This window comes from Cheilinus undulatus, linkage group 17 (assembly GCF_018320785.1).
Source record: "Cheilinus undulatus linkage group 17, ASM1832078v1, whole genome shotgun sequence".
Lineage (NCBI taxonomy): Eukaryota > Metazoa > Chordata > Actinopteri > Labriformes > Labridae > Cheilinus > Cheilinus undulatus.
In genome coordinates this window covers 42804696-42830368 of record NC_054881.1, presented here as the reverse complement: position 1 = coordinate 42830368, position 25673 = coordinate 42804696, and the positions used below count along the sequence as shown (strand labels likewise).

The 25673-nt window shown below is 41.2% G+C and overlaps 1 protein-coding gene across 2 annotated transcripts in view; it reads right to left on the bottom strand.

Moving 5' to 3' along the window:
• Nucleotides 1-547: 547 nt before the first annotated feature.
• The window catches only part of LOC121525338 (calcium-binding mitochondrial carrier protein SCaMC-2-B-like), a 39296-nt gene continuing 14170 nt past the window's right edge, over nucleotides 548-25673 (bottom strand). Inside the window, exons 1-10 of one of the 2 annotated variants that reach the window (XM_041811274.1) lie at nucleotides 24950-25482; nucleotides 11158-11284; nucleotides 10265-10352; nucleotides 9529-9640; nucleotides 9189-9347; nucleotides 8934-9086; nucleotides 5288-5395; nucleotides 4789-4956; nucleotides 4021-4171; nucleotides 548-3689 (exon numbers count right to left, since the gene is read on the bottom strand). In XM_041811274.1, the coding sequence (XP_041667208.1) occupies nucleotides 3505-3689; nucleotides 4021-4171; nucleotides 4789-4956; nucleotides 5288-5395; nucleotides 8934-9086; nucleotides 9189-9347; nucleotides 9529-9640; nucleotides 10265-10352; nucleotides 11158-11284; nucleotides 24950-25174 (1476 nt within the window). In that variant the 5' untranslated portion in view covers nucleotides 25175-25482 and the 3' untranslated portion in view covers nucleotides 548-3504. Of the gene's footprint in view, nucleotides 3690-4020; nucleotides 4172-4788; nucleotides 4957-5287; nucleotides 5396-8933; nucleotides 9087-9188; nucleotides 9348-9528; nucleotides 9641-10264; nucleotides 10353-11157; nucleotides 11285-24949; nucleotides 25483-25673 lie in introns of those variants that run through there. The other variant, XM_041811272.1, reaches the window with a different exon arrangement.

Below are 25673 nucleotides of genomic sequence, written 5' to 3'. Positions count from 1 at the left end.
ATTCTTTTGTTTATTTAACTCAAACTCGGGCTGTCAGACAATTCACCTGTTATGGTTTTAATAGTGATGCACGGTACAGAGTATTTTTACTGATATGATAACCGATTATTTTTCCAATTGTTGGTTAAAAAAAAAAAAGTTAATCTGATGTATTTCTGCACATGTGGGGGTTAGAGAGGTCAGTATGTAGGCAGTGACATTTATCAATATCCAATAGTTAGTTATGAAGTTTTTGTCACAAACACTTCTGTGTTCTCTGAAAACTCCACCAGTGCTGCGTCTTCTTCTTCTATAGAGTTTAAGAGCGAATCAAGTACCACAACGCCCCCTACTGATTCAGGAAACAAACGCCTTTACTTATCTGCGGATTTTAACGGTTAATATTGTATTATTACCTCCACCAAGGAGGTTATGTGAACAGGAGGGTTAGTTAGTTTGTTTGTTAGTTTGTTAGCAACATCACTCAGAAAGTTATGGACAGATTTTGATGAAATTTTCAGGAAATGTCAGAAATGGCATAAGGAAGAACTGATTAGATTTTGGGACTGATCCGGATCACCGTCTGGATCCAGGAATTTTTTAGAGGATTCTGGACTATTGGGAGATAGGGCTAATGGTGGAGGTCTGCACTCTGTGTGTGCTCTTCTAGTTAGAATAATAAAAATATGTCTGATATTTGTAATACAGGCCGTTCATTTCTCCGTACTAATAATTATCGTGCATCTCTAGTTTTCCATCACTGCGTTATCTGTGTCAAAGTTAACAAAGTTAACCAAAGCTAACTAAATCACTAAAACTAAAATGTAAAAATCATTTAAATTAACTCAAACTGAATAAAAATAAGGCTTTAAAAACTGTATTCTGAGCTCATAAAACCAACTAAAATAAAATAAAATCAGGTAGAAATTCTCCTTAGGTTGAGTGTTTGGCAGCAGCAAGTTCCGATTTAACGGGAGAAAACTTCACATACTGGACATTTAAGGCCTTTAGCTGCATTCAAACATTGAATTAGAATAAACAGGAGCGAAGAGAAGCCTATATTCTGTTATAGAATATATTCTGAGTGTATTCCACCATCTACTGTACCAGACAGAGCATTTATGTGAGAGAGCAGAATAAAGTGAAAGTAGATGCGTTCAAAACACCCCTAATGTAGTTAATGTAGTAAAGCTGACAGCCCTTTATTTAATCTAGGTTTTATTCCTGAATCCTTTAAATATGTTTATTTAGTACTGAACACGCTGGAGCTCCACATTTTTAACTCTTTAAAACACATCAAACACAAACCCTCAGGCCAACAGAGACCGCCAACATGAACTCAAAAAGCCGTCTAAACTTCTTCTTCTAAGTCAGTCTTTAATCCTTTTTTAGTATAAATAAATAAATAAATACAACAATAAATAAAAAAGGAGTTAAAGCGGAGTACCTTAAAGTGCATTCAACGTCCCACAGACTCTTAGTGTTCAGCTGCGTTTTTAACACCACGGGCTCAGCACCGAAGGCACTCTGGGGGAATCTGGGACTGTTTGACATTTGACACAAGGAGGAGGAGGAGGAGGGAGCTGCCTCTGATTGGCCTTCCCCACCTTAGCGAGTGTTTTTAACATCGAATAGAAAATATATTCAGCTGACAACATTCAGCAGACATCTGACCAACAGTGTTTTTTTTTCTAATCATGCCAAACCAGCGAAAGAGAAGCGGTCTTAAAGTAAGAACTGATGAACTGAGGACCAACGCTGGGGTCACACAAAGGAGACTCTGCAGCTTCTGTGCACGTTAAAGTCTGATTTATGCGTCTGAGTCGAGTCTAGACCAGAAGAGACCGGAGCACAGATGTGAGCACTGGTGCGTCTGCACTGCTGTCCAGGAGAGGAATTCTTACGCCAGTTCCTGGTCCTGCTGTCACATTCCTGCATGTTAGTGGAAACCATGGTGACTGAAAGCGAGCGTACTCTGCTGGAGTTGCAGCTGATGAATATTGATCATCAGCTGATTATAGTGCAGTTATTGTTGCTAAAAAAGAGATGAAAAATACGGCCAAGGCAGAGAAAATGCACGTCTGATATTTCTGGGTAGATTCGACTGGTTTTAGCGCTGTCTGCAGCCGTTTATCTCACACCTGTGGTGTTTTGACGTGTATTAATATTTTTGAGGAGGTTCACACCGGCTCCCTGTGCAGGTTTCAGGGCCATGCAGACCTCAGGAGTATGTTACAGCCATGATTCAACTCAGAAACATAAATCAGGATTAAAGAGGAGGCAAAACTCAAAAAGTTCCACTGATGGAAGTGAAAATACAACAGAAACCAGGTCAATATGTGAAAAAGGGTGATTCTGTCTTTTCTTTGACCCAAATACAGAATAAAAATGCATCTTCCTGTTTTAAGGTTTTCACATATTTATAAAATTTGGAACAAAATTTAGGTGAGTGTTTTTCTGACTTTGTCTTGATTTTCTGTTTCTGATTAAAAACTGAACATAAATGAAAGTTGAGTTTGGGAAATGAACCACCCATGGTCCTGCAAATGCCAAGAGATGAGCGTAATAAAAATGCAAAGTCTGAACTAATTTTAGATTGCTCTGCATGTTTGAAAGTGCATTTTGAAAACCCTTGAAAACCCTTCACATGTCAAATGAAGCGTTTAGAAGCACCACTGAACATAAACGCTCTGATTTAAAACATAATTAATGCTCCTTACTGTATCACAGACAGTAAATAAACAGCGTAAGAAGAACTGTAATAATCTGCAGTGCTTGAATAACATCTTAAAGGATTTTTTCTTCTAGAAACATGCATGTTATCAGAAAAGTTGGTCTACCAGATGCTGGAGTGTAAATCTGCACACATCTGTGCAAAATGTTAGACAATAACATTTCTGATGGTTGAGTTGTGATTGTTTTTCTATTTTTCAGTCCTGGGATGCTGCCAGAATCTTTGTGCAATGATAAAGCGAGGAACTAGGAAAGATTGTGGAAAGCCTACAGCTGCACGTGAATCTATCTTATACCAAATGGCATGATCTCCTTTAGTCTCTCTTTGTTTCAGGGATCTAAGCGATCGATCCTGATCAGATCAACAGAAAGGGCAGCTAACATGAACAAAGGGGCTTTATGAAGTGTGCAAAGTTTCCACCAGTCTGTGTGGAAATGCTCCATGATGTGCCTCAGCAAAGCCCTTTGAGACAAAGATTCTTCTCCACAGAGACCAGCTGATCTGGTCTGTAGCGCCCTAAACTAGCAGTTTTATTTCCTGATGCATCAGTAAACTGCTTCATCGTAAACGTCCGTCTCCCTGAAAGGACTCTAATGGCGTGAAAAGCACTGCAGGATTGGCAGACCTCTCTTTCAAATGATGTTTTAAATTTGTCTTATTCACATTTTCCTCTATACCCTTAAAAATGAAGTTTTTGATTGAAATATGTTGAATGTCAGCTGCATGTTCCTCCGATGAACAAAGTGAGCCTTCACTTTAGCAAACACATGAACCTTTGGAGCGCTGATTCCTCACTTTGACTGGACGCCCAGCGTGATCTTCAGGTGCTCGTAGACGACGTAGCTGATGCTAACGGAGGGAATCACCTTCATGAAGTTTGGAGCGAGGCCCCGGTAGAGTCCCATCGGCCCCTCGGTCCTGACGATGTGTTTGAACAGACTCGTCATGCTCATCTGTGGGCCGCTTTCAAGGGTCGCTGAGGAGAGCAGGAAGAGGACAGGTCCATCAAACGTAGAGGTTGGAAATAATAAAACAGCTAAACTAACCAGATTTGTAAAAAGAGGCTGATCCCCATCGCTCTGAGCAAAGCTGGATGATATAAATAAAGCCAGGCTGTTTGTTTACTAGCAGAACCCCTCAGTAGCTGGGGTTGGTCTTTAATGCATGCCAGGATGTATTGCATCCACACAGCCAATGCAATCCAGATAAAGACTGCCTAACAAATGCACCAAACAACGCTGGGATTGATCCTGAAACTAGTGCGTTGAGGACTCTGGCCTTTGTATATGGGTTCTGCAGAGACTGACCTTGTGCCTGCATCCGTGTCCTGACCAGGGCCAGCGGGTAGCTGGCCAGCTGGCCACACGTGCTCGAGGTCGTACCACACGCCAAGAGCACAAACACACCGGGGTCAGCGCTGTCTGTGGCGAAGCGCTGCAGCCATGAGTTCTTCAGGGTCTGATGGAGGAGAGGAAGGAGAGGAGAGGAGAGAAAAGGAGAGAGGAGGAGAGGAGAGGAGAGGAGACAGGAAGAGAGGAGAGGAGAGGAGAGGAGAGGAGAGAAGAGGAGAGAGGAAGACAGGAGAAAGGAAAGGAGAGGAGAGGAGAGGGGAGGAGAGGAGAGGAGAGGAGAGAGGAAGACAGGAGAAAGGAAAGGAGAGGAGAGGAGAGGGGAGGAGAGGAGAGCAGAGGAGAGAGGAAGAGAGGAGAGGAGAGGAGAGGAGAGAGGAAGAGAGGACAGGAGAGGAGGAGAAGAGGGGAAGGAGAGGAGAGGAGTGGAGAGGGAAAGAGGAGAGGAGAGAGGAAAAGAAGAAAAGAGGAGAGAAGAGGAGAGGAGGAGAGGAGGAGAAGAGGGGAAGGAGAGGAAGAGAGGAGAGGAGAGGAGAGGAGAGAGGAAGAGAGGACAGGAGAGGAGGAGAAGAGGGGAAGAGAGGAGAGGAGGGTAGGGAAGGAGAGGAGAGGAGTGGAGAGGAAAAGAGGAGGGGAGAGAGGAAAAGAAGAAGAGAGGAGAGGAGAGGAGAGTCAGACTGAACTAAAAAACAAAAACACAAAGAGGAGTAATAAGCGTGCACACACCTCGTAGACGGCGAGGTCGATGCCGGCGTATGGGATGATGCCCAGCATGTTTGGTACGTAGCCTTTATAGAAAGCTGCCGCTCCTTCCTTCTTAAAGATATGTTTGGCACAATCCACGATGCCGGAGAACTGACCCGTCTTCCTCAGGGCTAACCGCGTCTTCAGGACCTGGACAGACAGGAAGTGATGTCAGAGCTTTACAGAGAGGAAAGGAACCTCCGCTGTGTTGTTCACTTCATGCCGTGCATTAAGTTTCACAGTAAAAACCTCTTGGACATGAATAACTTGCTCACAGGAGTGCACTAGTGAAGGTCTGTGAGTCTGCGAGCGTCTGTTTCCTCCGTAGAGGTCACAGAACAGAGTCAATGATGCGTTCAAGGCTAAAAGTTAAAATGGAGGTCAGTCACAGCACAGAGAGAAGCACCCAGGATATGTCAGCAGGCTAAATAAATCTGAATGTGATGGATTTAGAGCTGAGGGTTTCGTTGGTTGAACTCACCTCCATGGGGTAGATGCTGCTCTGAGCGATCGCTCCTGCCAGTGAGCCTGACACAAACCGCTCAGCAATGCCCAGCGTCTCCTGGTTACTCCCAATTAATCGTTTGATCTGGAAAAGAGGGCATTTGTTTTTGTTTTGTTTTTTTTACAACAGAATAAAACATGAGATAAGTAAAAGTCTCATTTAGAGAGAGAGATGTAGAAATGCCAGAGGAGCTGATTCCAATTGTAAACAAAAACTGATGCATGATGGTATAAACCACGCATAAAAATCTGAGGTTAAACCCTACTCCAGGAATGCAGGTACGCTACTTTACTCTCATTAGCAGAGGTCACGGAGACAGTCACTAAAAGGTCCTCCTTCTGCTTTAAATATGAATCCATCTACAGGAAATTGAGAAAAATATGTTCACAAAACAGAAATACTATGAATGTAGTTCAAAGTCAGCTAGGCTTTTGGCAAGAAGGCTGCAAAAACAACAAGCTGATAACACAATATACAAAATAAGGAATCTATTTCTAAAACCATACAATACAGGCAGAAAGAAATACAACAGACTTTCAAAAACTATGACAAGCTCTTATACACACAACCACAATTAGAAGATGAACATCAAATAAACAAAGTCTTAAGTACTCTTAAACTTCCAACACTCTGAGAGGAGCAGAAAAAATTACTAACAGATACAGTGACGGGCTCAGAGCTAAATAGCGCCATCTCAAGGCTTAAAGCAAACAAATCCCCTGGACCTGACGGTCTGCCATCAGAGTGGCACAAATCTTTATGAGGTGAGTTAATACCAGTCCTGCTTAGAGCTTGTAACAGCACTCTAGAAAAAGGTATAACGCCCTTGTCATGGAATGAGGCAGTGATCTCGGTCATTCCTAAAGAAGGCAAAAACCATTTAGAATGCGGATCATATCGTCCAATTTCAGTGTTGAACACGGATTATAAATTATTTGCGGCCATTATTGCCAGAAGACTAGAAACCATTCTACCAGAAATCATACATAATGACCAAACTGGGTTTATCTCAAAAAGACAAACTCATGATAATATAAGACGGGCACTTCACATAAAAAAATCACATACAACAAAACAACACTGAAGCTTTCCTCATCAGCCTAGACGCTGAGAAAGCCTTTGACTCAGTGAGCTGGCCTTTCCTATACAATGTACTTAAAAAATTTGGTATGAATGACAAGTTTGTTACAATCATCCGTGCATTGTACGGTAAGCCATCAGCCCGTATTAAAATAAATGGTTCGCTCTCGGACTCCATTATATTAGAGCGCGGAACACGCCAAGGGTGTCCTCTGTCACCGCGGCTTTTTGCCCTGTATATAGAGCCCCTCGCACAATTAATAAGACGGACGGAAGATATTCAAGGAATCTGCATAAATGGGGACGAGCACAAGGTGGCGTTGTATGCTGATGACATTCTGGTTTATTTAAGACAACCCTCTACCTCTTTCCCTCAACTGATGAACCTTCTAGAGACATTTGGTAGATATGCTGGATACAAATTAAACATACAGAAAACACAAATCTTACTTTTTAACTCCTCACCCTCGAAAAACATCAAAGAGATGTTCTGTCTTAAATGGGATCAGACCTCACTAAAATATCTGGGAGTAAACCTAACAAGATCTGTTCACTTACTTGCTGAGATAAATTATGACCCCCTCCTAACAAAAATTAAGGATGACATACAAAGGTGGAACCCCGTTTCTTTTCTTAGCTTTAGTCATAGAATTGACTCTGTAAAAATGAATGTCCTTCCTCATTATTTTTTTCTATTTCAAGCACTTCCTGTAGAGATTCCCCAAAACATCTCCTAGAATTGAATAAAGTAATTTCTAGATTTATTTGGCAAGGGAAAAAACCAAGGGCCAAAATTCAAACGCTACAACTCCAAAAGGAAGAAGGAAGGATGGCCCTCCCCCAATTTTAAATCCTATTTCTATGCAACGCAGATTAGGCCTCTGATAAATATCTGTACTCCAACATTTCAAACTAGGTGGAAAGACATTGAACTCTCCCATATGAATAATCCTCCAATACATGCAATGCTGGCTTATAAAAATCTAGGAAGAGTTTTAGATACTGTGCAAAATCCCTTGATTAAATCCCAGTTAAATATTTGGAGAATAATTAGAGACGAGTTCAAACTAGATGACAAAATATAAATAATTCAGTGGTGTGCTTATGATCCAGGTTTTAAACCTAACAAAATGGACCATGGATTTAAGTCATGGATCACAAAGGGAATAACAACGTTTCTGTCTTTGACAGAAAAAGGCCAATTTAGAGACTTTGAGTATTTAAAGAGAGAACACTGTCTTGAAAAAGTGGATTTTTACAGATATCTTCAGGTAAGAAATTATTTCGACCATAATATAAGAAATGAATCAGACTTTGAGGATCCAATACTGAAATTATGTATTGGGGCTTACCAAAACTGTTCAAACAGGGGAATCATTTCTAAACTCTACAAGATCCTTATGAAAAAGAAATTACATACAACAGAATATGTCAAACAGAAATGGGAGAGAGAAGGTAATATTTCAATAACAGGTGAAAGCTGGTCAAATATTTGGAATTCTGTATGGAAATGTACAAACTCCCATATGTGGCGTGAATTTAATTGGAAGTGTTGTATTCGTTTTTTTGTGACTCCAAAGCAGGAAGCACATTTTGCAGGAGGGGACACCAAATGTTGGAGGCAGTGCGGGTCTCAGGAGGCCAACCACTGGCACATTTTCTGGGATTGTCCAGGGATAAAATCATTTTGGTTGGAGTTTCATAAAACATTAAAATCCATTACTGAAACAGACATACCTCTACATTTTGCTACCCTATTTTTAGGAAATGTTGATTTCCAGATCAGGAGCAGTGATAAGTATCTCTTTGGCATATTGACTTCTGCCTGTAAAAAGGCTATTACTAGACGGTGGTTGCTTCCTGAACCCCCCACAATACAAGAGTGGATTAATATTGTAAATGTTATTTATGCTATGGAAATAATTACTTTTTGTTTATGTCTACAAAAAGATATTTTTGTTAAACTATGGACCAACTGGGTCAAATATGTCAAACCCATTCAGAGAGACTTTGTGGAGGTGACGATTTAAGGTATCTGTGGCGCTATGTAATCTTGACAAACTACAACTTTGTTTTTCTTTTACTTCCTACCTCTTGAGACTATTTATGGTGTTTTTTGGTTGATCTTATGTACACACTTTACCTCTCCCAAGTTGCACTTAGTTCCTTATATTGAAACAAGAAAAAGAAAAGACTGATTTGCAGAGGAAACTCAGTTACTCCAGCATGTATGTGTTGTGCTCTGATGTCTGCCTTTCAGAACTGAAAAATAAAGAATTAAGAAAAAAAAAATATATATATATATATATGAATCCATCTAAAGATTGGACTTTAATAGGAATAACAAAAAACACAGATTTTATGGTCAATAAATTGATCATCACACCATCCATAGCCTAATATTTCATGCCAAAGGAGCAGCATGCTTTACTCAAATGTGTCATTTAGATATTAAAACTTAGTGGGTGAATAAGTGTAAAAATGACACTAATTTCTATGTGAGGAATGTGGAAATAGCTGAGACACTCCTGCTGGAGCCTACCTGTTCATAAGCCATGAACTTAATCGCAGATTCTGGAGCGATTTTGATGACGTTGATGCCGTTTCCTCGCCACAGCGACCTGACGCCGCCCTCTCTGATCATCTGGATGAACCCTCCAGTGATCCGCATGCTGTTACTCTTGGAGGCATGAACCTAAAAGGACAAACATGCAGGATGAATTCAACTGGATGCATGTTAGAGTGGATCTGAAATGTTAATTTTCACCTCTCTAACCCGCTGATCTTTAATTTTTACCTGCATGAGCACTTTGAGTCTGTCCAGAGGAGCCGTGCAGGTTCGAGACACGGCGCCAGCTCCTCCTCCAGCCACCAGGTGTCGCCACCACATTCCTGTTTTCTTCTCCTCTGCTGTGAACTCATCAGGCACCAACAAACTCTCTCCAACATCTAGAATCTGAGGAAGCGGAGCATTTTCTTTCAATCGGATTTTTTACAGTTAGACACAGAAGATGTAGGGGGAAACTGAGTTTGCAGTCACCACAATCTATTCTTATTTTCTTTACCTTCATAACTTTATTTAATAGAAAAACTAGACAAGTTATGATCAATATGTGTAAAAGCAGAGAAGTGTGTACCGTGGAGTGTCTCCAGTGGAGGATGATCTCAGGAATGTTGTCTGCTGGATGCAGGAGGTGATAATCTCTCCACTCGTTCCAGTCGATCGTCATCGTGCCGTTTTTATCCATGCTGTAGATGAGAATAACAAATGCTTTAGACAATAAAATCAGCACTCTATCAGCTCACATGCACTGGTTGGTTCAGGTGCAAAGTGCTTTAACTGAACACAAACTGCATCAACACATTATCACAGCATGTATGTGGTGATATGTGTTTTTAAAATCGGTGCAAATAAAAGAGCAGCGGGTACGTGAAGCAGACGGACTGTGCAGCAGAAAGCAGACGATAGAAGCTGCTACTTACTACAGGATAGGGGCCCAGATATGACCCCTCCTTATTCTGAGACCAGCCAGAGAGAGAGGGACACAGACGGACAGACGGGAGGTTAGAAGAAGTAGACAAGAGACACACAGGGCCAAAACAACATGGGACAAAACAACAAGTAGTTTAAAGATGAGCTCTGATGGACGCCACAGCTGGGCAGGAACATGATGAAACATCAAGTGTTCAGAAGTGTGGCATATCTGATTTAGTACTAAAATATTACATACTACTGATACTGAGAGTCTAAATAAAACTTTCACTAACAGACAGATGACATCTGCAGTTTACTTTTCAGTGAGGAGTTTCACCTCATCTCCTCTGAACACATCCATGAAAATGTGACTAAAATAATCACAGAATCCCTCTCACCTCCTGAGGATTTTATCTGCCTGCTCCTCAGAGATGTTCACGCCCAGGTCTCTCAGAGACTGCATGATTTCCTGTGAGTCGATCCGACCTGCAACACATAAATAAATCCATTTCAAATCAAATATTGAACCCCCAGCTTTCACTGCATAATGTCCTCTGTGAGGATCTGTGGGAAAGTTTAGGGAAGTCTGACACACTGCACTGCAAAAATCCAAAATCTTAACAAGTCTATGTTTTTAAATTTTAGTCAAAATATCTTATTCCACATAAAATAAGAAATAAACACCTAAATAGTACATTTCAGTAAGCTATATGAACTTGTTTTTAGACAGTACATCTTGAGTATCTTGGTAGGTGAAATTGTCTTGAAAATATCTTGTTTTCAGTCATATCTCAAATGAAATAAGCTTTTTTTGACATTGCATGAGGTTTTGAAGCTGCTATGTAATTTCTAAAATATGAATGATCTTGTTTCAAGAGCTAGATTTAACTTGAATTAAGAAAACAAATTATTTTATTGCAGATCAACAAGATGATGATGGACTGGAGAACTATGTATTATGGGGTTTCTTCAAACTTTGCACAAATGTCCAAATGGAGGTTGGAGGTCAAATAAATTGTGCCTTATGGTCAGCCCTTGCTTATTACCTTTATATACTTACATACACCGGGGCATAAAACAATCCGGCTGTACCTCCTGTTTTGCATGTATTTTGTCTAGATGTGCTTTTAACTGTGTGGTAGTTTTGCTGTTGTTTGTTGTTTTTAACACTAAGCTCCTGCCTGAAAAATGTATTTACCTCTTTCTCTTATAAAGAGGCCATGAACCTTGAATATGATCCTTGAGTGTGATCCTTGAAAAAAATTAAGTTTGAGTATGCCAGATTCCTCACCATCATTCTTCTTGTCCAGACTCTTGAAAACCAGCCGTAGTTTCTTTTCGTGGTCTCTGAGATAGTGAACAAACTCCTCAAAGTCCAGCTGCCCGTCCAGGTCCTTGTCTCCAGCTTTCACTATTTTCTGTTGAAGATAAAAACCAACATGTGTCTGAGTGAGTTAGCATGCTGCATTAGCTGTATTTACAGTGACATTATAGTGAACTCATTCACAGCTGTTACTGATGCTGTTCAGTGACAAACAGCAGCAGAGGTCAGAGAGGGAAAGGTTTTCACCATCTGTGCTCTGTTGACTCAGCCTGCAGTTTAAACACTTTACAGCCATGGTAGTAGCCATCCTGAAACATACAACAGGCCTGACAGGTCACCTGGAAGGACTCCTACAAGGAATCACAGTTAGCTGAAACATGAACGCACCAGCAGGTAGGAAATGGGGGTCAGCAGCAGGAGAGAGTGGAAACCTTTAAATTGGGTTCCTAGCTGAGTAATAGCTGGCCAAATTATTTGTGCTACTAGAGACCAGTGACGTTCACTGACCTGGTGCACTAAACATCTGAGGGCGTTCACTGACCTGGTGCACTAAAAACATCTGAGGACGTTCACTGACCTGATGCACTAAAAGTTCACTGACCTGGTGCACTAAAAACATCTGAGGGACGTTCACTGACCTGGTACACTCAAAAACATCTGAGGGACGTTCACTGACCTGATGCACTAAAAAACATCTGTGGGACGTTCACTGACCTGGTGCACTAAAAACATCTGAGGGACGTTCACTGACCTGGTGCACTAAAAACATCTGAGGGACGTTCACTGACCTGGTGCACTAAAAAACATCTGTGGGACGTTCACTGACCTGGTGCACTAAAAACATCTGAGGGACGTTCACTGACCTGGTACACTCAAAAACATCTGAGGGACGTTCACTGACCTGGTACACTCAAAAACATCTGAGGGACGTTCACTGACCTGGTGCACTAAAAAACATCTGTGGGACGTTCACTGACCTGGAGCACTAAAAACATCTGAGGGACGTTCACTGACCTGGTGCACTAAAAAACATCTGTGGGACGTTCACTGACCTGGAGCACTAAAAACATCTGAGGAACGTTCACTGACCTGGAGCACTAAAAACATCTGAGGGACGTTCACTGACCTGGAGCACTAAAAACATCTGAGGGACGTTCACTGACCTGGAGCACTAAAAACATCTGAGGGACGTTCACTGACCTGGTGCACTAAAAAACATCTGAGGGACGTTCACTGACCTGGTGCACTAAAAAACATCTGAGGGACGTTCACTGACCTGGAGCACTAAAAACATCTGAGGGACGTTCACTGACCTGGAGCACTAAAAACATCTGAGGGACGTTCACTGACCTGGAGCACTAAAAACATCTGAGGGACGTTCACTGACCTGGATCACTAAAAACATCTGAGGGACGCGTTCACTGACCTGGAGCACTAAAAACATCTGAGGGACGTTCACTGACCTGGTATGCACTAAAAACATCTGAGGGACGTTCACTGACCTGGTACACAAAAACATCTGAGGGACGTTCACTGACCTGGAGCACTAAAAACATCTGTGGACGTTCACTGACCTGGAGCACTAAAAACATCTGAGGGACGTTCACTGACCTGGTAGCACTAAAAACATCTGAGGGACGTTCACTGACCTGGAGCACTAAAAACATCTGAGGGACGTTCACTGACCTGGTACACTAAAAACATCTGAGGGACGTTCACTGACCTGGTACACTCAAAAACATCTGAGGGACGTTCACTGACCTGGTACACTAAAAAACATCTGTGGGACGTTCACTGACCTGGAGCACTAAAAACATCTGTGGGACGTTCACTGACCTGGTACACTAAAAACATCTGTGGGACGTTCACTGACCTGGAGCACTAAAAACATCTGAGGGACGTTCACTGACCTGGTACACTAAAAACATCTGAGGGACGTTCACTGACCTGGAGCACTAAAAACATCTGAGGGACGTTCACTGACCTGGAGCACTAAAAACATCTGTGGGACGTTCACTGACCTGGAGCACTAAAAACATCTGAGGGACGTTCACTGACCTGGAGCACTAAAAACATCTGTGGGACGTTCACTGACCTGGAGCACTAAAAACATCTGAGGGACGTTCACTGACCTGGTGCACTAAAAACATCTGAGGGACGTTCACTGACCTGGAGCACTAAAAACATCTGAGGGACGTTCACTGACCTGGTGCACTAAAAACATCTAAGGGACATTCACTGACCTGGTACACTCAAAAACATCTGAGGGACGTTCACTGACCTGGTACACTCAAAAACATCTGAGGGACGTTCACTGACCTGGTACACTCAAAAACATCTGAGGGACGTTCACTGACCTGGTACACTCAAAAACATCTGAGGGACGTTCCCTGACCTGGTACACTAAAAACATCTAAGGGACGTTCACTGACCTGGTACACTAAAAACATCTGTGGGACGTTCACTGACCTGGTGCACTAAAAACATCTGAGGGACGTTCACTGACCTGGTACACTAAAAACATCTGAGGGACGTTCACTGACCTGGTACACTAAAAAACATCTGTGGGACGTTCACTGACCTGGAGCACTAAAAACATCTGTGGGACGTTCACTGACCTGGTACACTAAAAACATCTGTGGGACGTTCACTGACCTGGAGCACTAAAAACATCTGAGGGACGTTCACTGACCTGGTACACTAAAAACATCTGAGGGACGTTCACTGACCTGGAGCACTAAAAACATCTGTGGGACGTTCACTGACCTGGAGCACTAAAAACATCTGTGGGACGTTCACTGACCTGGAGCACTAAAAACATCTGAGGGACGTTCACTGACCTGGAGCACTAAAAACATCTGAGGGACGTTCCCTGACCTGGAGCACTAAAAACATCTGAGGGACGTTCACTGACCTGGTGCACTAAAAACATCTAAGGGACATTCACTGACCTGGTACACTCAAAAACATCTGAGGGACGTTCACTGACCTGGTACACTCAAAAACATCTGAGGGACGTTCCCTGACCTGGTACACTAAAAACATCTGTGGGACGTTCACTGGCCTGGAGCACTAAAAACATCTGAGGGACATTCACTGACCTGGTACACTCAAAAACATCTGAGGGACGTTCCCTGACCTGGTACACTAAAAACATCTGATGGACGTTCACTGACCTGGTGCACTAAAAACATCTGATGGACGTTCACTGACCTGGTGCACTAAAAACATCTGAGGGACGTTCCCTGACCTGGTACACTAAAAACATCTAAGGGACGTTCACTGACCTGGTACACTAAAAACATCTGTGGGACGTTCACTGACCTGGTGCACTAAAAACATCTGAGGGACGTTCACTGACCTGGAGCACTAAAAACATCTGAGGGACGTTCACTGACCTGGAGCACTAAAAACATCTGAGGGACGTTCACTGACCTGGTGCACTAAAAACATCTGAGGGACGTTCACTGACCTGGAGCACTAAAAACATCTGAGGGACGTTCACTGACCTGGTGCACTAAAAACATCTGAGGGACGTTCACTGACCTGGAGCACTAAAAACATCTGAGGGACGTTCACTGACCTGGAGCACTAAAAACATCTGTGGGACGTTCACTGACCTGGAGCACTAAAAACATCTGAGGGACGCTTCACTTACCTTGAGCACTAAAAACCTCAGCCGGACGTTCACTGACCTGGAGCACTAAAAACATCTGAGGGACGTTCCCTGACCTGGTGCACTAAAAACATCTGAGGGACGTTCACTGACCTGGTGCACTAAAAACATCTGAGGGACGTTCACTGACCTGGTACACTAAAAAACATCTGAGGGACGTTCCCTGACCTGGTACACTAAAAACATCTGTGGGACGTTCACTGACCTGGTGCACTAAAAACATCTGAGGGACGTTCCCTGACCTGGTACACTCAAAAACATCTGAGGGACGTTCCCTGACCTGGTGCACTCAAAAACATCTGAGGGACGTTCACTGACCTGGAGCACTAAAAACATCTGAGGGACGTTCACTGACCTGGAGCACTAAAAACATCTGAGGGACGTTCACTGACCTGGAGCACTAAAAACATCTGAGGGACGTTCACTGACCTGGTGCACTAAAAACATCTGAGGGACGTTCCCTGACCTGGTACACTCAAAAACATCTGAGGGACGTTCCCTGACCTGGTGCACTCAAAAACATCTGAGGGACGTTCACTGACCTGGAGCACTAAAAACATCTGTGGGACGTTCACTGACCTGGAGCACTAAAAACATCTGAGGGACGTTCACTGACCTGGAGCACTAAAAACATCTGAGGGACGTTCACTGACCTGGTACACTCAAAAACATCTGAGGGACGTTCACTGACCTGGAGCACTAAAAACATCTGTGGGACGTTCACTGACCTGGAGCACTAAAAACATCTGAGGGACGTTCACTGACCTGGTGCACTCAAAAACATCTGTGGGACATTCACTGACCTGGAGCACTAAAAACATCTGAGGGACGTTCACTGACCTGGAGCACTAAAAACATCTGTGGGACGTTCACTGACCTGGAGCACTAAAAACATCTGAGGGACGTTCACTGACCTGGAGCACTAAAAACATCTGAGGGACGTTCACTGACCTGGAGCACTAAAAACATCTGAGGGACGTTCACTGACCTGGTATCACCTTGATGCTAATAGCAGCTCTTTAAAGCTGCTCCTTCAGTGTCTAGCAGATCCTTCTAGTAAAAGTGTAACACCTGATGAAATCTGCATTAACACTGGCAGGATACAGCTAATTAGCACATTTAACATCAATTATAAATAAGGCAGTATTATAATGTCTGTAAGGCTGGGTCAACAGAACGATCGACAGTAAGGCACAGGTACTAAAATGTTCAAATATGGCATCAAGTGAATAAAGATGCAGGTTTTAGCAGGAAACTTGAACAAACACGTGTCTGGAGAAGGAAATCCCATCCTGACTCGGTTATTGATCATGGAGAAGGAAACTGAAAGAGCTGTGAGCTCCTATAAGAATGTCAGGATCCTAAAGATGATGTTTGCTTTGGCTGACATATCTACAGGAGCAAATATCTGTAGGTTGAAACATAAACAGAATAAACTACTTTTTGGTTGGACTGGATGGGTTTTAAAATGCAGAACTGAATATATTTGGGTTTGGATTTCATTCAGGAAACTGACTAATCTGCAGATTAATCAATAATCAAAACAGCGATCGTTTGGTTTCTCAGAGTTCAAAGTCCAGCAGGAGGACTAAAGGAACTTAGCTCCTAAAGGTTTCTACTGTAGATTAATAACTAATAATGTGAAGAATTTTAGCACAACACAAAACCATTAAGTCCATTTTATAGAGCCTTTAAAGCCCAGTCCTGCATCACTAGCATCAGGTTCAGTTTACCTTTTTTTACCTGTAGGTAGATTTGTTTTGCTGCCAGTGAAACTCTAACTTCTATTATAGCACAAAATTTACAGAGCTGAACATGAAAATAACACACCAGAGAGAAAGAAAGCTATTTATAATGTACTAAAACATGAATTTACCCCACCAAGAGTGATAAAAATGATCAAAACATAAAGACACTGAAAACTAACCAATAAAATGAAGTAAAAATAAATAACCTCTTGAATTAGGCCAAGATAAAAACAGGTTAAAGACCACTCCCTTATAAATAACTGTAGTGTTTCTCAATGATCTAGCTTCCTCTTACTCTTTGTTATTTATTAACACAATGATTGCATTATTCATAGTCAGCAGCAGAGCATCAGGGCCTGCATTCACAAACAGTCAAGAGTCTGCAGAGAAAGCTGCTACATTTTAATGTAAGACTTATATTTGGGTTTTCTGTGCCTCTTAGGGCTGGGAAATTAATCGCAAATTAGATTAAATTGCAATATGACCTGCTGCAATTTACGAATCAGAATAGTTGCAACATTTTGAAATGTGCTGTGATTCTGGTTTCATACTTTTTTTTGCAGCAGAGATTTTATGCACATCATGCAAACGTTAAAGTTTTTACTAATGAATATGTTTTTCTTATTTAAAACGAGACTAACATAAACTTGATCATCCTCTTCAATACAGCAACTGATATCAAATTTGCAATCCGAGCAAAATAATTGCAATGGGATTTTAGTTTTAAGTCATTTTATGTGTATTCTATCAGATGTTGTTTAGGTTATACTAAAGTTTAATGTATATCTTGTCTTTATTGAAAAATATATAAGACGAGGAACCTAAATATAATTGCATATTAAATTGCAATTGCAATGTTGGGGAAAAATATCACAATGGCTCAGCCTTAATGCCTCTTATTTAAGGAGGCTAGTGGATAGTCATCTTAAAAATGTAAATCCATTTTTCTTAAAAAAAAAAAAAAAAAAAAAAAAGAATTAAAATATTTTTTTAAAAAGTCCAAAAAAGGTGGTGGGACAGGTGGTTAAATGAGATTTTAGAAGTAAATAAATAAATAAATTTGATAACAGTGACAAAAGGAGCAAAAAAGGGTTGAAGTGTCAAAAACAGGAACAGAAAGTGGTAAAAGGGGATTGAAAAGTGGCAGAAATAAGTTTAAAGTGGAAAAAAAATAAAAATGGTGAAATGGGATTTTAAGTGGGAAAACATTCATTAAACTGGCAAAAATGGGTTAACTGGGGCACATAAATAGGTTGAAATTGGCAGAAAGGAGTAACTGGTCAAAATGGGAATATCAAACAATGAAATGTGGTTGAAATGGGCAAAAATGGGCAAAAAATGCAACAAGAAGGGGTTGATAGTGGCAATAATGGGTCAACAGAGGCAACAATATATGAAAAGTGGCAAGAATTGGCTTAGAAGTGGCAAAACAGGCAGTAGAAAGTGGTGTAAAGGGTTTGAAATTGATAAAAAAAATGATTTAAAGCGGCAAAAATTATTGGAGAAAGGGATGAAAATGGGTTAAGACTTGGAAAAAAATGGCTAAAGTGGCAAAAATGGGTCCAAATTGTGCAAAATTAATGAAAAGTAGCAAATAATAGTAAAAAAAATTGGGTGAGAACAAATCATTTCAAAAGTATCGTCCATTTCTTTCAGGCATCTGGCGACCCTGTCTTTATGTTTCGCGACCCCCAATGGGTCCTGACCCGCAGGTTGAGAACCACTGCTCTATACAATGAGCCTTCATGCATGCAGCACATCTGCTGTTATTATGTAATATCAAGTCAAACATTTTAAAGGAGAGTGATGTGAAGACTGTCTTTTACAGGGTTCTGCTGATGAAGAGCGTCTAAAGGATCCCTCTAATGTGGTGGGTGGGATGAACCCCTCAGCCACTCTACTGCCTCACTCTGTGGAAAACACTGTATTTTATTAAGCATCCAATTTGCAATTCACTGTTGAGCTCAATAAAGAATAATGTTCATTTAGAGTTTGGAGAACATTCAGTTCTCTTCTCTGTTTAACTTTCCAGATTCTCATCTTTACTGTTTTTACCTTTAAAACTCTCCAAAAGACTACGGTGCTTTCTGAATAACTTCAGTCTTAACATGGACCTTAACTTTGGAAAAAATTATGAAGTTTTCTCAGAATTTCCCTCAGTTTTCCAAGAGTTTCATGACCAGGAGCAACTCTTTGGATTGATGAAGCTTAATGAATGCAGCCCCAGATCTTTAAAACCTTTGAGCAGAGTATTTTATGCAAATTTACTGTATGAAGGCATTCAAATTAACTTCTACTGAGGCATTAAAGCAAGAGCATGTTTATAATTTAACCAGGGTTATTGGTAAAGTCAGGCCACAACATTACTGGACTGAGACAAATATTCCACACAGCATGAACATGAAGTTCACTATCTGACAGTGATCCTACAAGCATCTGAAAATGAGACCGAAGCATGCTTTAGTTTGTATGTTTTCAAAGAAAATATGCAAAAATCCTGTGACTGGAGCTATAACAGAAGCACTGATTTTATCACAGAGTAATGCATCAGATCCAAAGTCATATTCCTGCTGGTCTACTTTGGACTTTGGGAAGGATCAGGTTTCCTCGACTGTTTAAAAGTTCCAGGAAGTAATTAGACTCTGAAAGGCAGGTTTGTGTGAATTATCTCTGCAGAACAGTGGCATTGAAACCCAAATTATAACCACATAAAGAGCTGCACACCTGCCCGCTAAAGCACCTCCTGTCTGTCATCATTAACAGGAAATAAAGAGCACTTTATCCACTGTGCATCCGCAGCTGTTATCATTTAAATACATCATACAGGAAACAAGTAGCTCTGTCACGGATTGTTAGAGATGAGACATTTTTACCTTCCTCACATGCACCAAGTTTTCCTTCTGTACCTGAGGGAAATCTCTATCAGTACAGAGGTTAACATGCAGCCATGACACCCAAACAGAGACTTTCTGAGGTGACCTTCACCTATAAAAGTTTCACATCATTGGAGCCAAGAAGTAGTGCGATGTCTGACAAGGGCAGCCAATCAGCTGCAGCTGAAGCGATTTACATAAGGAAAAATATGCAGCAATGTCAGCACACAATGCAAATTCAAAAGCAAATGCAAAAAACCGAAAGAAAAGAAAAGACTGAAACATGCTTCAGAAACAACAGCGTTAACATTTTACCTGCAGAACAAAGACGGAGACAGATTTCCCTTCAGGGACAATAAAGCACCAACAGAAAAAAACTGACACTGAGATTCTTTTCTTTTGTTATATATCTTGCAAAACTTCAATTAAAAAGGACTTGAGCTTGTAAACTACTTTTCTAGTTGTCTGACTACTCAGAATGCTTTTACACTGCAGGTCACACCTACCCATTCACACCCATTCACACCCATTCACACACATTCACACCCATACACACACTAATGTGTGGTCTGCTCTGAGAGTGACCATCAGTAATGGCTCATTCTATTATTATGCATCCATATGCAGCTGTGGAGCAAAGTGGGGTTAAATGTCTGACCCAAGGACACAATGACATGTGACTGCAGGAGCTGGGGATCGAACCCCTGACCAGTTAAAAAAGACCAACTCTACTGAGCCACAGGCCCTGTCCACACGGAGACCAAAACGATATATTGCCATTTCGTTTTGAAAAAGTTTTCCGTAAAGACGTTTTAAGAAAGATGCGGCTAGCCATCCACACGGAGACGAAACGGTAGGACGACGGATTTATGCACTCTGGGACCCGTTTTCAAAAAGTATCGTTTACAGTCACCCAAAACGCCATTTCCGTGTGGATGAAACGCCAATACGACTAAAAACTTTTGTGTGTATGCCTGAATTCATCTCCATGTGGACAGGGCAATGGTCTCTCCATCCTCCCTACAAAATAAAAAACAGCAGATAGATCTGGTGGACATTAATTCATTTCTAAACAATTGTATTTTTTTAATTTAGGTCTTTAAGTCATTTTTGGGCTTCTCGCGTTTCCATCACACGTGGTCCTGCCCTCCGGCAGGAACAGAACCTAAAAAATAAAGATGTTGCTTGTGTTTCTATCACTTCAGCATCATCAGCCATTTCTAAAAGGGTAAAAAGTTCTGTTTCGATGGATTGATCATGAGTTTAACTTCTAATTCATCACTGCCCGCTGTGATTATTTCACTGCAGCTGTAGCATGCACATCCATGCGGTTAAAGGACTGTGCATGTGAAAACAGCTTCAATGAGCATTGGAGAAGGTGCTGCTGACAGCAGGAATACACTCACTAAAGACTGGCCTTACTTTACATAGCATCTACTTTGGTTGTCATGCCAGTGTGTGTCTGTGATGGCAGCAGAGTCATACACACAGGGACACACAAACTGCATGCAGGGCCTCAGTTGTCTGACTGCCAGACTAATTCACAGTAAACTAGAACACTTCCTGGTGCCTGACTCCTCCTGGTTACTGGATGTGAACAAGCTCCACAGGGAGGCAGGTTCTTTAACAACAGTTCTGCTCCTACGGGCAAATTTAACTTATTTGAACTGTTGGTTGTAGGGTTTTTATATTGAAAATTCATCTAAAGCAGGAGTGCCCAAACTACGGCTTAGGGGCCAAATGTGGTCCATTTTTGATAGACCTGCAGCAAATTCTAAAAATTCAATAAAATATGTGACCGAAGCCAGATAAAGTTCCTGCAAGTCGGCATTCCGGCGGTGGAGAAAAATTGATACAAAGTCGTTTTCTTCAAAATGATCATTTTTCGTTTTTTCTCATTTTATGCAAGTCCAACATTTAAACTACTCATTCGATGAAAAAGTAACACAAATGTGATATTTAAAAGCACTAATTTTGTGTTTAAAAATGCCCTATTCTCGCAGTTGCTGCAAGGATATTGAGGGGAGGGGAAAGCGAAACTGCGGGGTGATAATCGGCCGCTCAGTCTGCCATTGTTCCCAGTTTGGCCCATTGAGATGGACAATAACAAGCACTGCATGGCTCAAACGCCACCCCTCTCGGCACGTATACAGCTGTTTCTAGTTATCACCTTTAACAACAAGACTCAAGATGCACCCTGCAGCGAGGAAAAGTAGAAGAGATGATGAGGAAGCAGCAAGAATTATCAACAGACTTCGGACAACTTCAAGATCACTCGACAGTGAAAGTTTGATGAAGGCGGATTTCCTGTGGGAATATTTTGATGAGCGTCACCAGTCTGATTCAGAAGCTTGGTTTGGGTGGACTTTATGTAAATGTGGCCCTGTTGTTCACACCAATTACCTGGCCTGCCTGAAGGTAGGAGAAGTCCTGAAACTTTGAGCCTGGTTTTCTCAGAAGAAGCAGGAACTAGAAGTTAACATTCAAATGAGCATATCTTTGTAAAATATGCTCAGATTAAGGTGTATGATACACCGTTAGAAAGCTTGGAATCTACACTTTCATAATGTGTTAATAACTCAAAAATGACCTCGGACGACTTGCAGGAGTTTTTACCGGCTTTGGTCACATATGTCCCACATTACATCATGAAGCTTGTGCTCATCTCTACTGTATTTAGTTTTTAGCCCTAGGCAGTGCTACCATGTTAATTCTGTAAACAGAAGAAGAAACCTTGATTATATAACATCCTGACTGAATATCTCAGTACCATTTACATTTCAGGGGTGGAGCCAGGTCCAAACAGGGCCCCCTGAAACCTGATTGGCTCTCCAAAATCCTGAAAATGACTGTTTGCCTTGTCAGCCTTTAACTAGTCATTTAGGTGAATTCAATCACTAGGCAGGCATTAACTTAGATTGGGTCTTTAAGGCGAGGAATATACATACAGGCATATATAAATATATATGTGGGGAAAGTTTGGACAACAAAGATTCACGCTTTCATTTTAAAATTACAGTCTAGAAAATGTATTTAAAATGAGTGAAGCCTTTATTTTCCAGTTTTGTATTGCATCAACCAACACAGAAGTGTGAGCATAGCCTGCTTCAGGTCATGTGACTAACATCACACATCCTGTAATGTGACTTAAGTTAACTAGACCATCACAATGGATATTGTGAAATGATGTACTGTTCAGCCCCTCTGATTCTGTATTCTTAGGAGTCCTGGGACTCTCAGAGCATGATACCAGTGCAGCAGGTAGATTTACCAGACAGCTGCAGAAGAGCTGAGCCGTGTCTTCGCTGCTAGCAGAGCCACAGGAAGGACAACACAGCACAGCCCTGTGCTTAAGTGCAGTGTTGAGGTTTGACCACGGGATTATTTTGCTGTTTCCGTTTGACATTTGAATGAATAAATGAATGAATGAATGCTTTATTTTGGTTTAAAAACTAAAATAAAATGTTTGGTTTTTTTTTTTACATAATTTATCAGACAGCAACTGACAAAGGAATAGGCTGATTGAAAAGTTGGGCCACTAGTTTCCACAATTAATGAAACTGTTGTTCCTACTGCAGAGAGACTGGGATCTGCGTGACAAATGCAATCAGAGCACAGATAGTTTGTGTGAAATGTCTGATTTGAAATCCTTCTTAGGCTAGCATGCAGTCTAAATGTGAGGTTTGTTATGAAGAACTTCTGCACTGGTGCTTTTTCTTACCTTTCTGTTGAACCTTATAGAGCAGTTTTACTCAACCAAAGAGCCAAGTTCATGAAAATACCTTTGCATGAGCCACAATCTAAGTTGGGAAAAAGTGGTGAAAAAAATGGTGCTAAAGTAGAGCTGGGCAATTCATCAAAAAATAATTGAAATCGACATTTAGAGCCACTAACCTACGTAAACCTGCCATGTCAACTTTTCATGAAAAACCATTTTCATGTGTGTTTTGTTTTCAAATGTTTCAATAAATAACCATAAATTGATAATCTGTGCCTGTTCCTTTCAGTTGTTTGTTTTAAATTATACAAATACTTACAGAACAAACAGAGTCAGAAGTTGGGGGTGAAATAATCGTTCATTAATCGTAATCAAGGTAAAAAGTTCAATTAGCCTAATCGTAATTTTGATTTTTGCCATAATCGCCCAGCCCTATGCTAAAGTGGCAATGAAAATAAGTGAAAGCGGCAAAATGGGTAAATAGGCATAAAATAACAAAAATAGGTGAGAAGTGACAACAAAATGAGTTATGAGTGGAAAAATGGTAAAAAGGTGGCAAAAAAACGTGTGAAAAGTGACTAACATGGGCAAAAAGCAGCAAAAAGTGACAAAAATGGGAAAAAGTGGCATTTAATGGCAAAAAAACAGCAAAATGGGCAAAAAAGGGGAAAAATGGCAAAAAGCAGAATGAAAGAGACAGTAACTGGTGAAAAGTGACCAAAATGGGTGAGAAATAAAAAAAAAAATGAGTTACAGATTGCTAAAAAAGTGGCAAAAAAAGTCTGAAAAGTGACTAACATGAGCAAAAAGCAGCAAAAAGGTGGGAAAGGTGCAAAAAGTAGCAAAGAGTGACAAAAATGGGGAAAAACTTACATTTAATGGCAAAACAATTAAAAAGAAGGGGGAAAACTGGGAATAGCAAAAAATAAAAATATAAAAGACTCAGGGCTGGTGGAAAAGGACAAAAACAGGATAAAAGTACCAAAAAGTGCCAAAAAGAAGAAACAAAAACCTCCTAAAAGCAGCAAAAATGGATAAAAGTGGCAAAACAATGGAAAACAGCCAAAAAACTGCAAATAAGGGCAAACTGATTAATGTGACTTGGGATGGATCATTTCTGAGGTCAAAGTTTCACTTTTTTAGGTTTTCTGTGGGAGTTTTATTTGAAATTAAGTCATAAAGAGCCACAAATCACCACCAAAGAGCATCACTGTTATAGAGTAAGCTCTGTTTGACCCGCCTGTTGATGCGTTTCTGTTATTTTCATGATCTTCTGCCTTTGCAATGTCTGCCAAAGCACATATAAACAACTCCTGGTGCCATACAATAAAGTTATTATTATATTATTATAACATGATGCTAGTACTCAGTTAACTCATACAGACTTAATGGAGCATAAGATTTCCGTGACACCAGTAAAAGATAAAAGTAGATTAAATCATATCAGAACTATTTACAGAGACGTGTCTGTGTGATTTAGACAGTGCAGAGAAGTTCACATGCAGTTTCCTATGGTTCATTTCTTCTCCAAAGCACCCCTCTTATGAAACAGATGTAGTAGTGCATCATAACACCTTAAATTATCCTGGAGAAGAGTGCTGACATCCTGTTTAGAAAGTAAATCAAACCACAGAGGGATTCTTGCATATGAGATGAAGAGGCTGAGAGATAGTTGTCGCCCTTCACACAAATCCAGACACCAGGCCTGGATTCAAAGTTTGTTCAACCACTAGCTCTATCCTACCTGTTGAAAATCAGCGGGTGGAGCCACCATGATTAGTACGGTGGTCTTCTTAGGAGTAGCATCACTCCGGCTGTTTTCCTGACTATCACAGGAGTTCGCAGCCTTTTCATTCAGACCAGTTTTCTGCTTGCTGCACTCCTCAGCAGTCTCTTTTTCCTCCGCAGGATCGCACTGTGTCCTGCCAAAAAGTCTCCGCCACAGTGAACTCAGCATGTCCTGCAGCATCCTTAAGCAGGGTCCCGCTGAGTCCGGTCCAGGATAAACACAAAGAGTTGAACAAATGAGGAAAGGTCAAACGAGGACAAGATGGGACTGCAGAGAAGTGCTCCTCCACTCTCATCTGCTGCTCCGGCTCAGAAACTCATCTTTTCTATGGGATCTTTATCTCATTAAAGACTCCACTGATAGACATCCAGGCTCATGTCCATACGCATCAAAAAGACATGAAATTACTCAAGTTGACTCTCACAGCACAGCTTTTTCATCTCATGATAAATTCGATGCCAGCTACACAGAGATGGGTTTGCTCTTAGCTTGCTTCAGTAAGAGCAGCCGGAGAAATGCAGCAAAGAGAGTCTCTAGAAACCTGCATCCTCACTGCAGCCGAGCTACGACCAATCACAACAGCCCTTATTGGCACATGGGGCTGTGGAACGAGCCCCTCAGCCAATCGAGGACAGGATTGCAATGTTGAAATTAATTTATGAGTTCATCGTAGAAGGAG